We start from the raw sequence: 15251 nt of genomic DNA, 5'->3' as shown, positions 1-15251 counted from the left end.
TATATTTTTATTAAATGATAAATGCTTTATTTAAAGAAAATATAATAGTAGTTTGTTTTTTTATTTATAAATAAGTTATTGACGTTTTTATTTTGTCCGATAACTTCCGCATCACCCGTTATAAGTTAAAAACAGGAATGGACAGGAATTAATTATTTGAGAACTCCGCGTAAGACATTCAGTACTCCAGATTGCACATTATGTACGTATTGCTTTCTATTAATAAGATAACTTTCATTTCAATAATAACTTTTGTTAATTATCCAATAGTGCTTTAGTTTATCTGACAGGATGCTGTGGTCTGTTCTATCAAATGCTTTTGATAAGTCAATAAATACTACTAAAGTAAACTTGTTTTGTTTAAAACCATCAGTTATTTGATCATTATTTTAATGATTTCATGCTCAATTGAAAAGTTGTTTTGATATTTAAACTAACTTGGCTAAAACTAATTGTTTTTAACGAAATGACCAAAAATTGTATTATAAACCACACGTTTCAAATGTTTAGAAAGTACTAGAAACTATTAATATAGGTCTCTAGTTGGTAATTTCGGAATGATTATTATATTTGCAAATAGGAATTACTTTTGCTAATTTAAGTACATCAGGAAAAATCCCAGAAGCTATTAAGAGCTGTAGTAATGGACCAGAGGTTTTCTTAGACTGATTTTGTTTGAAATAACTTTATTCCTTGATATTTTCGTCAAACCCTGGTGTCTTTTTTTGTAAGAAGAAAAAAGTTGTTAAAATTCTTTTTAGTTAAATTTATCAGTGTTCATGATATTGTTTCTTGTGAGTTTTAGTTTTTAAATGAATCGAATGTTGAAAATATTTTATTAACAAGATTCGAACTAATATTTATGAAATATTTATTGAATTCTTCAGACTTTTTTTATTTTTTAATTTTTTTTATTTTAAAACATATATATTTTTCAACTAAAGTGTAACAAGTAACCATTCAAAAGTTTTTGGTTTTTACAAAATATACCAGTGTTCTTTTAGAAAGAGAAAATGATGATTAAATTTATTTTTTCTGTTCCGACGTCATTAATGGTGGCCGTTTTCTTATTATCAAAGTTGTATTTCATAATATTACTGTAATACTTAAATTTTTTAAATCATTAAAAATCATAAGATTACTGATATAGTTAAATTTTTTATCATTTAAAAAAATTTGTTATTAAATATATTTAAAAAAGCGATGAAAACATGATTAATGTCCTAATTTTTATATACCTTGGTCTACGTTTCTTATTTTAGTCTAATTGTTTACTTGCTTTATAGTTAAGTTATTTCAATCAGACGTAGTTTTTCAATTTTTTATATATATGAATTTCGGAAAGTGATCGCTTATATCTGTCAAAAGTAAGTTTCGAATGTCGTTTCCAGGTAATTATTCATGAGAATATCGTCATTTGCCGTTGATACGGTTTTGTTACTCGCGTTGGTTTAATAATAGTTGATAAGAAATTAATTTTAAAAAACATTTTAAAAAATCTTCATAAATTCTAAATAAGTTTATTAAAATTTGTCATCATTAACATATGAAGTATTATTTTCTTGATTTATTTTTGCAATTGTACTTTGATAAAAATCTAAATTGATTTAACCCTAACCCATGGCAGACTATAAACACATCCAATTATAATATTTCAATATATTAGATACGGTTATCATAATGTAAGATCTAAAAAACCTGTATTTTACAACAGTTCCCAAATTGTTGCACAACTTGTGCTTTAAGCGGCCTGTTTGTATAAGGATTGCCTTGATATGAATACAAACGCATATTAAAAATTTGTATGTAAAAACATATAATAAATACATATAAACGTATATAAATATTATAAATAACCAACGACTTTTTATAAGAAAAATTTTTTGACTGCTTTTTTCAAAAAGCCGTTTTAAATTAAACTTTGACAAAACTCCCTTTAAGCTAACATTTCGTGTTTAAAAGGCGATGAATTTCTAGAGAAACTAATTCTGATTAGATAATCATTGCATAACAACTTGCGCACAAAACAAAATCAGAAAAATTACATAAATATAGTGAATTAAATAATAATTATACATTTTTAGTAATTCCGGTATGTTGACAATAAGTACAAGTAGTTAAATATTCGGCGTAGTTAAGGCGATTTACAAATAAATCGAATTCTTTTATTTGGAATTAGCATGGTATTATGTCCAAACAAGAGCTTTAGATGATATTATTTTTTTGCTTCAGGTTTTTTTAATATCTAAAGAGATTTTTCTTTTTTATATATAATTTTCAAAACCTTTTTACTACCGCTAATAGTGAATCTAAAGAACACCATGTTGGAGTCTTTAGATTACTTTCGCTCATCGGCGTTAGGATGAATTAAGTTAAAACCTTTTGAAAAATATATTCTGATGTATATTAACTATATATAGTTGTCAAAATACAATACCTCTATCAATTTTCACAAAAAATACTAGAATTCCGACCAAGAAAGAGCTTATAATTAAGAAAAATGACCAATAAACAACCAGAGCAGGTCATATTATTAAACTATGATGCTCGTTCTACCTAAAAAACGAATCTTATTCAAATTTGGACAAATGATTGTGATTTTAGGAAGATTTAAAAAAAAAAAAAAAAGAATCTTGGGTCTGGGTTTTTATCGCTACAGACATTTATATTTTATGGTACCGCAAAATTTATCATTTTAACTTTTTTCGTCTATTCATAATTAACAGACCTGATCATTCAACGGAAATATGTCGTAGTCATCAAAATATCATACAGACTATAATATTTTAAAATTACCTTAACTATATCGAGTAGCAAAAGCTTTTTAAAATTTTGAAAACCCAGGGTTTGTCAACTCTGATTTTTTTCACCATTTCGACTTAATGAAAGAAGAAAAAATTTTACCAAAAAGAGCTCAAAACTGTCTGCTATAAGTGTAGATTCTTGATTCTGATTGTCGGTATCTAAACGATAAGGTTATTAGTTACTTCTTAAAGGTTCTTGCTCCACACTATCTTATTACTATGTATCTTTACTGACTTCAAAAAAATACATTTTTCATTTGTTTTCAATAAAACCTTAAGTTAATTAGAAGAAGTCATTTCAAAATTCGATTTTTTACATTTTACTATTTATGAATGTGACTTGATATTACCTGAAACCTATAATTTATGTTAAAGATAAAAAATTCCCAATGTCATTTGTTCGCAGATTATTCTGAAAACGGAACTTTTATCATTATACAATTAATTGAAATTCTCAATCCTATTCGAGCGTTAAATTTTAAGAAGCAAGTTGTTCACAAAATTTTGTACACTTTGTTTATATATTATTTTTTATTAAGGTCTAAACTGCACCAGATTGAGTTTTATGACAACTTACTTAAATTATGAGTAAACTACGAGTAAATAATGAGTAAATTATGAGTAAATTATGAGTAAATTATGAGTAAATTATGAGTAAATTATGAGTAAATTATGAGTAAATTATGAGTAAATTATGAGTAAATTATGAGTAAATTATGAGTAAATTATGAGTAAATTATGAGTAAATTATGAGTAAATTATGAGTAAATTATGAGTAAATTATGAGTAAGTTATGAGTAAATTATGAGTAAATTATGAGTAAATTATGAGTAAATTATGAGTAAATTATGAGTAAATTATGAGTAAATTATAAGTAAATTATGAGTAGATTCTGAGTAAATTATGAGTAAATTATGAGTAAAATATGAGTAAATTATTAAAATATGCAGATTTATCATCAACTGAATATTAAAGTGCATTTTAATATATACTCTAAAAAATATACTTTCAAAACTCCTGCAAAATTAAATACGCCCATCTCTGTAACTTTCCCTAGCAGACTTAAACTTACTTTGTATTGAATTCAATGCTGGCAATACAAAAAAAGAAATTAAGCTATCTAGTTTTGATACTTGCATTAAAAAGATTTTTTTGCACCAATTTAAAGGTTCGATCACCACGTATTAAACCAGTAATTAAAAAAGCACTTGTTTTGGGACATCCCACTTGTTTATGAACCTTTTTTGGGAACAGTAGAAAAACTAAGTTGTTTGAATTAATAATCTATCAGATACCGCCCCTGATTAACAAATTATTATCCAAACCTTGCTGCTAAATAACCAACTGCTTATAACAGTTAGCAAAATAATTAACAGTCAGGTGTTGGCACTTCAAATCTTCAAAGTTTATTAATTTACAAAAGTTACAAAAGTCTTATCTAGCATATCAGGGGATTTAATTCTGTTTAATCTTGAGCCTGGTTAAATTAGAAAAAAAAAATTACGCAATTTTCTTCCTCGTGAAAAATTTGATTCTTTACGAAATTAAGAAATAAGAAGACTTAGACAAGCATGTAGGCAAGCATGTAGGTAAGCATGTAGGCAAGCATGTAGGCAAGAGAAAACTTTAAAGCATTGATCTTTAAGGAAAAAACTAGATGAATAAATTTTTTTTAAACGCGAAAGAGCAGCTTTGGCAAACTAAATGAAACATTGCAAAATGATAGAATAGTAAAGTAGTAAAAAAGCTTCGCAGTCTTAAACATTTAAAATGGGTTTTTGGACTTTGTATAATAATAAAAAAAGCCATTTGTGGTTCAAATTTTTAAAAACTTTTGACTATCGCAGAATCAGCAATCTAGCTATTATTATTATTATTATTATTAAGTTTTTGAATCTTTAATTAAAATTCTTGTTCTACAGCTGACTTATTTAACGTTCTAACAAGAAGGTTGTAATGCACATGAGACTGAAGAAGGCTTTATTGCACATGAGATGGAAGAAGGTTCTAATGCACATGAGATGGAAGAAGATTCTAATGCGCATGAGATGGAAGCTGTAAGGTAAAGTATTTTTCTCTCGAAATACCAAATACTTTTGGCAAAGTTTGGCATACTGCTATTTAATTTGATCTCTCTTGTATAACAGTGGTAAGTTTTACCCAAATAAAAATCACTTATTTAATATTAATAATTATCAGTATTAATGCAACGTTATCACTGAGTTCTCTATTTATGTCGGATAATTATTCACTACTGAGCTCTCATGGAGATTTTATTTGCAATTCATTGCAAAATTAAATTTGCTAAAGTTGCCTTTCTTTATCGTACTTGCTATTTATTTACTCCTGATTCCATTCTTGATGATTCATTCTTTACCAATTTAAATCTTTTATTTGTATTTGTATGTAGTAATGATGCAATATTTGGGCTAATTTTTTTAAAAAGTCCTCTCTTTTAGACAAATTCCGAAAACTTATTTTTTATCGTCATAAGGTTGTATTTCTTTCTTTTTCTACAAACACCACCATGGTCACTGCTCAAGAGAGCTATTATCACGTGTTTTATAACCAAAATTTAATTTTACATTAGCTTAGTTGCTTAGTTTTGAAATTTTCTAACGTCTTCATGCTTTCCTGACTTATATTATTTACAGTTTTTTGAGTCCTCTACCATCCGCAATTTGCTATATTCACTTTTCCTTATAAGTTTAATTTTAGAAAAAAGACCAAAAATTTTAAATTTAAAAGTTTAAATAATTTTTAAAAATGATATACTACACGTTTGACGTCAGACTACACTTATAATTCTAATTTTTAATTGTCTAGTTATAAATTAATTTGTCAAGTACAAGGAAATAGGAAAACATGGAGGAGGAGTGGGTGTGTATGTTTTAGAAAAATGTTTATACAAAGTACAAAATTATGCTCGTTAAATATAAGTTATGAAAGTCTATTCATTAAAATAATATGTGACGAAAAAAAAAATATTGAGTGTATTGACCACCGAGTAATAAAACTGAGATATTTAAAAAAATTTTTTAATGAATGCTATACTACATCAACATATCCACAAAAAAAAAAGTTTTTGAATTTTTTTCTTTCAAAGTCTATTTATTATAAATATACCGACTAGGGTAACAAAAGTACAGCAACTGAATTCAGTAACATCTTTATTAACAACAATATAGAAACTGTAAAAATAATAATAATAATAAAACAGTAAAATATAAAAATATAAAAAAATAACTAAAATAAAAGTATTACTCAACAGATGAAAAAATAATTAATAATACCCTTAGATGAAGGTTACGAAATATTCAAAAAATAACACCCTTAGACGAAGGTTACGAAATATTCAAAAAATAACACCCTTAGATGAAGGTTACGAAATATTCAAAAAAATAATACCCTTAGATGAAGGTTACAAAATATTCAAAAAATAATACCCTAAGATGAAGGTTACAAAATATTCAAAAAATAATACCCTTAGATGAAGGTTACGAAATATTCAAAAAATAATACCCTTAGATGAAGGTTACGAAATATTCAAAAAATAATACCCTTAGATGAAGGTTATGAAATATTCAAAAAATAATACCCTTAGATGAAGGTTACAAAATATTCAAAAAATAATACCCTTAGATGAAGGTTACAAAATATTCAAAAAATAATACCCTTAGATGAAGGTTACGAAATATTCAAAAAATAATACCCTTAGATGAAGGTTACGAAATATTCAAAAAATAATACCCTTAGATGAAGGTTATGAAATATTCAAAAAATAATACCCTTAGATGAAGGTTACAAAATATTCAAAAAATAATACCCTTAGATGAAGGTTACAAAATATTCAAAAAATAATACCCTTAGATGAAGGTTACAAAATATTCAAAAAATAATACCCTTAGATGAAGGTTATGAAATATTCAAAAAATAATACCCTTAGATGAAGGTTACAAAATATTCAAAAAATAATACCCTTAGATGAAGGTTACAAAATATTCAAAAAATAATACCCTTAGATGAAGGTTACGAAATATTCAAAAAATAATACCCTTAGATGAAGGTTACAAAATATTCAAAAAATAATACCCTTAGATGAAGGTTACGAAATATTCAAAAAATAATACCATTAAATAGATAAAAAGGTTACAAAATATTCAAAAAATAATACCCTTAGATGAAGGTTACAAAATATTCAAAAAATAATACCCTTAGATGAAGGTTACGAAATATTCAAAAAATAATACCATTAAATAGATAAAAAGGTTACAAAATATTCAAAAAAATAATGTTATTATAAAAAATAAAAAAAAATATTGTAATATTAATTCTATATTTGTTTTTCTTACACACTTTGTAAATATCTTTACTCAATATATATACATTTGCAAATACCCCCGAGAGTATAATAAACATTATAAACGTTATATACAATGTAATAAATGACACACCCACAACGTTCCTTCTGTCGCAACACAACAATAGTTATTTACACTAATTACAACACCCCTTGATCTCTAGATCAAAAAGTCCGCATACTTATTAGGAAACCTCCGTACTCGCGTCGATCTTCGGAGATTTAGGTTATCTGCGATGGGTTTTTCCGATTCTCCGATAGACAAGTCAGCTACAATGGGAGCAGGACGGACATCCGACATGTGTCTCGGCAATCCATTGATTTCTGCCAAAACTCCTCGTCCTTCATCTGTGACTCTTCCTCTGTTCCATTCGCTCGTGCATTTTGAGTCAGGTAGTTTTACAAATACTTCTTGTCCTTGTGTATAGTTGTGGAGAACTTCCACGTTAGTTTTGGCAGAACTTGTGTGTGGTTTCCACTCGTAGGAAAATATAGCTTTGTAAGGGAGCGATGTTTCCTTGCCATTTTTTCTGGGAGCTATGTTATACCAATATACCATTTACCACTTCTGGCTGCCATGCGCTTGATTGTGCGATGATGACGTTCAACAATTCCATTTCCAGATGGCCTGTAAGCGCAACGAAACAGGATGGACACTCCCCATTCTGCGCATAATTCACCAACGAGTTTTGAGCGAAAAGTCTTGCTGTTGTCAAGTAGAACTTGCCACGGAGGTCCTCTTTCTCGGAATATTTCTTCTAAATGGAAGCACACTGTTGTTTCTTTCTCGTTCTGTAGCCTTCTCCAAATTGCAAACTTGCTCCTTTTTCCACAGTCAATAATAGACAAATAAATCTCTAATTTGTAGTGGTTTATGTCAATAGCCAAACATTGCCAGCTCTTTCCAACTTCAAGATTTCCTTCTTCCCATCTAATTGGCGCAAGATCCACCAATAAACATCTTTCGCAACTTTTCACGACTGATTCAACGTCTTTTCTGCAAACTTTCTCCTTCGGATATGTCTGTTTCATCAAATAAAGTGTTCGATTGACTCTAAAGTGATGAAGATTATGAAACGACTTTACATCAGGCGGTACAATGTTTGTTGTCATTGCAGAATGGTTTGAATGCAGCCAGTTCTGTGGTACCCTCGTAAGAGCATCGGCTTTGTTTTCTGCTGACTTTACCAGGAAAAGTTTTAATTTTATATTGCACTCCTTCACAAGGTCTTCAATTAACGACAACCGGAGACGGACAAGTGGCTCTCCAAGACCGTGTACTCGAACGGGTTTGTCACCGTTAATTAAGGAGCTCAACCAACCGACAACAGTAGCCGAATCACACTTTATGTTAATACATTCGAATCCCCATTTTGTTGCTAAATTAATTCCTTTTATCACGGCTTCTAACTCTGCAAGATTAATGTGAGCCGTATCATCTTGTTTCCTCAGCCACGAACAGTCTTCTACTACTTTCCCAGCCACTTTCAAAACTATGCCAACAGCTAAACTGCTTGCATCGCACCACACTGTTGCTTCAGAAATTTTTTTGACGTTCCATGACCCATGAACGGGATCTTTTTTTGTAAGTCTTTCATTCAAACTGCTTACTAATTTAACAACACGTTCTTTCACCAAAGAGTCCCATCCACAGCTACTCGAAACTCTTTTTAGATAGCTGCACGAAGGGCGAAGCTAATTTGCTATTGGAAAATGTTCGGTCAGTTGTCCGCGCCAAGAAAAGATTTGCCGACGTGTCATTTTTCCTTCCGGACCTTTGGGTATGTTGTCACGTTTCCAACGGACTTGGTTGCATTGTTTGTACACTCGCAATCCAAGCACACGACCACCGACAAGTTTTTCTGGCAACTTAGAATCCAAGCCATATTTTTTCAAAAGTTCTTGAACTCTGCAACTTGACACTATGTTATTATTGACAATGATATCATCAATAAATGAATCCGTCCCAGACTCGACAAATTTATTTAAGGATAATACCTTTTTTAAGATTTTAGTCATTATTCTGGGCGCCACATTTAAACCAAAACCCAATCTTGTTAGACAGTAACGCTGCCCTTCATATTCCACAACTTGATATTTCCATAATGCTTCGTCGACACGAATTTGCAGGTACGCTTTCTTTAAGTCGATTATCTCAAGATTTTCTCCCAACTTTCTCCAATTGCGAAGTTTGGTACTGCAAACATCGCCATCTGCAGTATGACTGGATACAAATTGATTCAATTCCCGGTAGTCCATCACCGGACGTATTTTTACCTTATTTCGTTGAGTTACTGCCATCAATGGAATGATGCCATCACATCTCCCTTCAAATGGTTTCAGCCATCCCTGTACAATCCATTCACTTATTTTTATTGCGTACTCACTTTTAACGTCCTCAGAGATAAGATAGCTTGGAATTTTGTTAGTTAAAGTTGGTGGTTCCATCAGCCATTTCCACAAGTTCGCACTATGATCTTTAGAAACACTTACAAAATATTTAGAATTTGGATGAACGTCTAAATCATCAATTTCGTTTAAGGGTGCTTTCTTTATGTTGAATTTCAGTTGAAATGAAGGACACTCAAATACTTTGCAGGAACCACTACTTGAGCCAGTTATAATGTGTTTACCATCTAATGTGAAAGAAACAGATGTTTGATAATCTCCATCATCCCCATTTGTCTCTTCAACTGTCTTAACCACAATTTTTTCTTTCATAAAGATCTTTTCTTTGTCTTTTTTTAAAGAATAAATCTGACATAAATGATCCATTCCAACAGCTACCAAATTACGATTGGAGTTTAAACATAAGTTCATGGGAGCACGAGATCCACAACTTTCTTCATGAATGAGCAAGGCTTTGAACTCTCTCTGCAACTTGTATATATTTATAGAATTTTTAACTCCAGTCTTTGCTGCCCCACCACTTCCACACGTAATAAATAGTTCATCATTGATTGATTGAAGTGAATAAAGTGGAAAACTAGTTTGATCCAAATTGTATGTTGCCATATATTATTAATACTAGTATTTTTTACAAATAATACATATTTTATTTTTAAATATAAATTCTTCATTTTTGCTTCATTTTTGACATATAAAGAGAAATGCAGATGAGTTCCAGCACCATTTTTTTGTTTGTAGTTGCTACTTTGAATACCCTTAAATGGGTAACAAGAGAATTTGAGATATTTCTATAGCTAACCTAACTTTTGCTCATTTTAAATGGGTTGCAAGCCTTAAGTTATTTTACTTTCAAAATTATTTCAACCACCTACTTAATAATATAACTAGTTTCAAGCACCTCTTTATATTATTTTGCTCCAAAAGTTTGGATGTTTTAATATTTTTAATACTTGGACTTTTTAAGAAATATTTACTTAAAGTATCTCGTTAAATTTTTGGGACTGAGAATGGAAATTTATTTTTTTTCTTTCAATTTTTAATCTGTGTACGTAAAATAAATATTAACAACTAATTTTAGTTCCTTGGCAATAACTATATTTACGAATAAAAAAACCTAAAGTGTGTGAAAACGCTTTATTTCGGGTATAAAAAATAAAGTATTTACAATATATAGTATATACTTTTTTATAAAATAAAATATTCATTTATTAATACACGATAGTTTTGATAAAGTTTTATCAAAACTATCGTTCGAGTATATTGATCCAGAAAAAAAGACGGAGCTCGATGTCCATCATCTCTTATCAAAGGATCAGGACTGGTTTGCCTCTCATGTGCGCACCAAACAATATTTCACTCAAATTGTGAAATTTAAAGATCCCGGATGTTGCGCTTTGAAAAGGAGCTCTTACTTCCATGTTATTCCTGGTCAATTTTTGTCTCCACCTATTCCAATCAGCCAGTCAGAAGATAGTTTGAAAGCTGTATCCATTTCAGACGTCGCCAGCAAGAATCTTTTTCCTTCTGTATTTTTTCTTATCGCTTACAATATTCAGAGCACCATTCCTCGATCATTGAAATCATTCAAACCTCCTCCTTACAATCTGTTTTGTCCCTCTGTGCATTTAAGTACTGTAACTTGTACTTTACCTCCAAAGTCATGCTCAAAAAGCATGTCAACTTTACTTATTCCAATGTTATTAACCGAATGGCTATTACTCTTTTGCAAGTCTGTTCGCATTGCCACCAAGCGCAAAAGAGAGTTAATGGCCGTAGTTGCAGTAGAAGAGAACGCGGTCTTTGCTGAATGGTTCGATGAGGACGAAATCAAAACGGAGCACCTTCATTTTCCGAATGATTTAACTATTTCAGACGAACCGGACTGCTCTTTTCCAATCATATCAATTGACGATCACTTAAAAAATCTTTGGATAGATGATGAGTGAGGCAAGTTCCCAATTTAATATGTCGGATAAGACTAAAGTAATACTATATATATATATTTTTTCTCTCCAGAAAGGCAAAAGAACAAAAACATACGTGGGAATACCTAATCAGATTTTGAATGATATTTATAGGGGAAGAGGAAGGGGGCTTAATTTTATGACGTCCTTTTTAAGAAGGGGTATAGGAAAAAAGAACAATTGGTGATAAAGGAGGGGGGGGGGAGGAAGGAGGAGTCAAAAAAATGCCTAATAAATGGTGGTGTCCTTTATGGACTGCCCCCAATAACGTATTTATTTGGTAAACATATTTCTTTGCATAACCATTCTCGACAATTCGAAAACTCACATTGTAACATTTCTGTGTGTAATTGTACTCTACACTGTTTTGCTGTGGTTGCTCAACATTGTTTTGCTCGGGCATTTGAGCAATTGACATCACTACCGTTTGTGATATTCAAAGCCAAAGCTTTCTACCTGACTTGGCAAGAGTTGCATCAAACATTCAACTTAAAAATCAAGTTGGATGAAGCACAATACGTTTAATGAATGGCTTCAAAGAGTTTTTATACCCAAAACTGAGCAAATCGGTGGGTTTCATATTTTAGTACTAGATGGGCATACGATTCGCATGATTTTTAAAATGGTATCTGCAAAAGATACAATATAATCTTACTTTATTTACCAGAGCATTCTTTACATATTTTATAACAATTAGATAGAGGTTTCTATTGCCATTGTCAAACAAGTGTGGAAAGAATTCTTTACCAATAATTACAAAGACTCAAAATGTTAGAATTTAGATTTGTCCTGCTGTACAAGAAAAATATAAAATATGTTTTACACGTTTGCATGCAATCGCTGGTTTTCAGTACACTGACTTATTTCCAATTAATAAAAATAATATAAACCATAAAGCATAAGTAATTACACAAACGTTTAATCTACCATCATTATCTTTAGCAGCCTCCGCAGCACCTATACCATCTTGCTCAGTCATAGCGTCATTATCTCCAACAGTCACCGCAGCACTTACTCGAACTACACAGCGGTTATCATCTTTATCAACTACGTCAGTATCAAGTTTTGATAAATATTAAGAATACGTTTAGCGTTTTTAGATCTAACGGCGCTGTTAGATGCAAAGTTGTCCGCTTTTCTTGTTAAAATTTCTTCTGACCATCTCTTTGTAAAGCCATAAAAACAATCTTTGTTGTCTAGCTTGTCATTTTTGAATAAGTGCAATTGATCTTCGCATTTAAGGTAACCAGTTACAAACTTGAAAAATTCATTTAGTGTTAAACCATAATCCCAGTCATCAATTGATTGGAACGCGTCATTCTTTATATTTCTTTTGATTGTACCACTGATGTACTTGAGCCATGGAAACCTTGGTTGCTGTTATTTTTGCAATCTTTGAGTATTGATACTGACATCCCTTATTTGTATGCAGCATTTCTCATTTACGTATTGTTTTTTTTAACATTAGTTAATGCAGGTATTAAATCATCTTCCTTGTACGTTTTTATTTTTTGGTTGAGATTTTGAAGTGAGTGAGCTAAGTAGAATTAAGCGAGTGATGATTATATTGAGAAATAACATAATAATTGATTTTTAATAATGAGTAAAGCTCGTACTCGAAATAAATGTGAAAGTAGAAAAACCACTAAAAAAAAGTACTTTTATTTCGACCCAAATAATGATTTTAATACAATAATATAAGAAGATCAAACATTAAAAAAAAATTAATTATTCCGGTGAGAATATAATAAAATTTCGAGCTTTTGCTTTAGTGGTACCCATAAGCTTGCGCACAGAATAAGAATCAAAACTATTTGATGCTTTTTTAAATAATATTTTAAAAGCTTTTTTGTTTTTTTCATTTTCCTTTTAATAATAGCCCAGTAGTTTTCAATAACTCTCAATTCTGGGCAGTTTGGAGGATTTTCTGTTTTAGGCACAAATTTCACATTATTCTTTTTATACCATTCCATAGCTAGTTTACAATAATGAATTGAAGCTAAATCAGGCTAGAACACAGGCCTGTTATTGTGCGATTTAATGAGAGGTAAAAGGCGTTTTTGTAAACATTCTTTAACATATATTGGACCAGATAGTGTGGACTGAGAAATATAAGATGCTGATTTTTTGCCACAACCGCAAATAGCTTGCCAAATCAAAGCTTTTATAGCGAACTTGTCATGTTTTGTGTATTTAAATTTCTTATCTGCTTTTCCTCTATATTGGCAATATAATAAACAGCACCAGGAATTTGTTGATGATCGTACTTGATATAAGTTTCATCGTCTTCAATAATACAGAAATTTTTAGAAATAAAATTGTCATACAACTTTCTGCCGCGGGTTCTTGCACTTTTTTGTTGAGTTTCAGAACGGTTGGGAACTTTTTGTGCTTTGAAAGAATGAAAACGATGTTTGTTTCTAACTTTTGCAACAAAACTATGAGAAAATCCATATATTTTTGCGCGTTCCCTTAGTGAAAGACTTGGGTTATTCTTAAAACTGTTAAAAAGTTTTCTAACTAGTTTTATATCTTTAAAACCTTCCTTTCTTCCACCATCAGATTTGGGTTTGATAAATTTTGTTTGAGAAAAACGTTGAATAACACGACTAACGGTGTATAGATGTATTTGCAACGATTTTGCTATTGAATTGTAGCTACTATTAGGATTTTGTAAATATTTGTGCATAGTTTTTTCTCTTACGTTTTCTTCTTTTATCATTTTTAAAATTGATTTCAAGTTATATAACTTGAAAAATATGCTAGTTTTTGGATATATATCCAAAAACTAGCATATTTTTTTAAAACCACAACACGTTGTAAACAAAATACAAAGCAATTAAAAAATTTTTAATACAATCATTGAAAAAAAATGACGTGCTTATTCTTTCAAATTTATTTTGTTTACACGCTTTAAGTGATGATTGTATATAAAAATAACATATTAGTTCGTTTTTAATTAAACCGCAATTAACGCAATGTTAAATAGTTAAAGATAGGCGTTTAGTCACTTGCAAAAGACCTAACAGTTGGCAGTTGTTGTCTATTTCATAATGAAAGCGATTTCGGTAACCGTAGCTTGTTGGGATGTTTGGTGGATCAGTATGCCACCTAACTGAGTTAATATTATTTTCGATTTTGTACTTTTGTATGAGCCCGCCGCATAAACGTCTATTTAGTAGAAAGCTGAGGCCGAGTTTAATGCATCTTGTCTCGAAATCAGAGCGCTTTATTTCGTGCAGTACTTTGATAGCCCAATGCTGGATGCATCCTATGACATTTGTATCTTTTTCAAGATGCGGGCACCAGGCAGCGACTGCAAACTCAAGATATGGGCGTATATAGGTGGTGTAAGGTTTTTTCCATATCATGGTGTCTCGGTTGATAATTTGTTTTCCAATATTCCAAGGACTTTGTTGGCATTGGCAGCTGCTATTTTTGTTTGCATCTCATGCTTAGAAATGGTCGGATATGGGTTTGAATTAAAAAATTTTCAACAGTGTCCGTGATCGAAATGTTCGGTTCTGATTGAAGAATGTTTTGTCCAATGTCCGCCATTGTCCGAATTTTTTATGGCCGCCATGTTCGGCGTACGACCGGGCCGGCATTTCTGGGCCAAATCGATTAAAATTGATTGACTTTTCCGAAAGTGTTCGACTGTTCGGTTGTACGACTTGTTCAGCATTATTATCTCTCTTGAATTTATTCCATTTT

General features: G+C 30.6%; 1 protein-coding gene across 1 annotated transcript; it reads right to left on the bottom strand.

Moving 5' to 3' along the window:
- Positions 1-7701: 7701 nt before the first annotated feature.
- On the bottom strand, positions 7702-10263 carry LOC136088420 (uncharacterized). Its single transcript, XM_065812127.1, has 2 exons — positions 8990-10263; positions 7702-8842 (listed from the first exon to the last, which is right to left on the bottom strand). Exons 1-2 carry the CDS (start codon positions 10177-10179, stop codon positions 7702-7704), a joined length of 2331 nt encoding a protein of 776 aa, XP_065668199.1. The 5' UTR covers positions 10180-10263.
- Positions 10264-15251: the final 4988 nt, after the last annotated feature.

This window comes from Hydra vulgaris, chromosome 12 (assembly GCF_038396675.1).
Source record: "Hydra vulgaris chromosome 12, alternate assembly HydraT2T_AEP".
Lineage (NCBI taxonomy): Eukaryota > Metazoa > Cnidaria > Hydrozoa > Anthoathecata > Hydridae > Hydra > Hydra vulgaris.
Note: the sequence above shows the minus strand (reverse complement) of the source record. Positions and strands in the feature narration are given on the sequence as shown.

Bases quoted from the DNA above. Each gene is read 5' to 3' on its own strand.
- LOC136088420 (XM_065812127.1), bottom strand. From the start codon at position 10,179: ATGGCAACATACAATTTGGATCAAACTAGTTTTCCACTTTATTCACTT. The intron at 8,843-8,989 runs GTACAAACAATG...CCCTTCGTGCAG, and splicing joins CGTGTGCTTGGATTGCGAGT to CTATCTAAAAAGAGTTTCGA.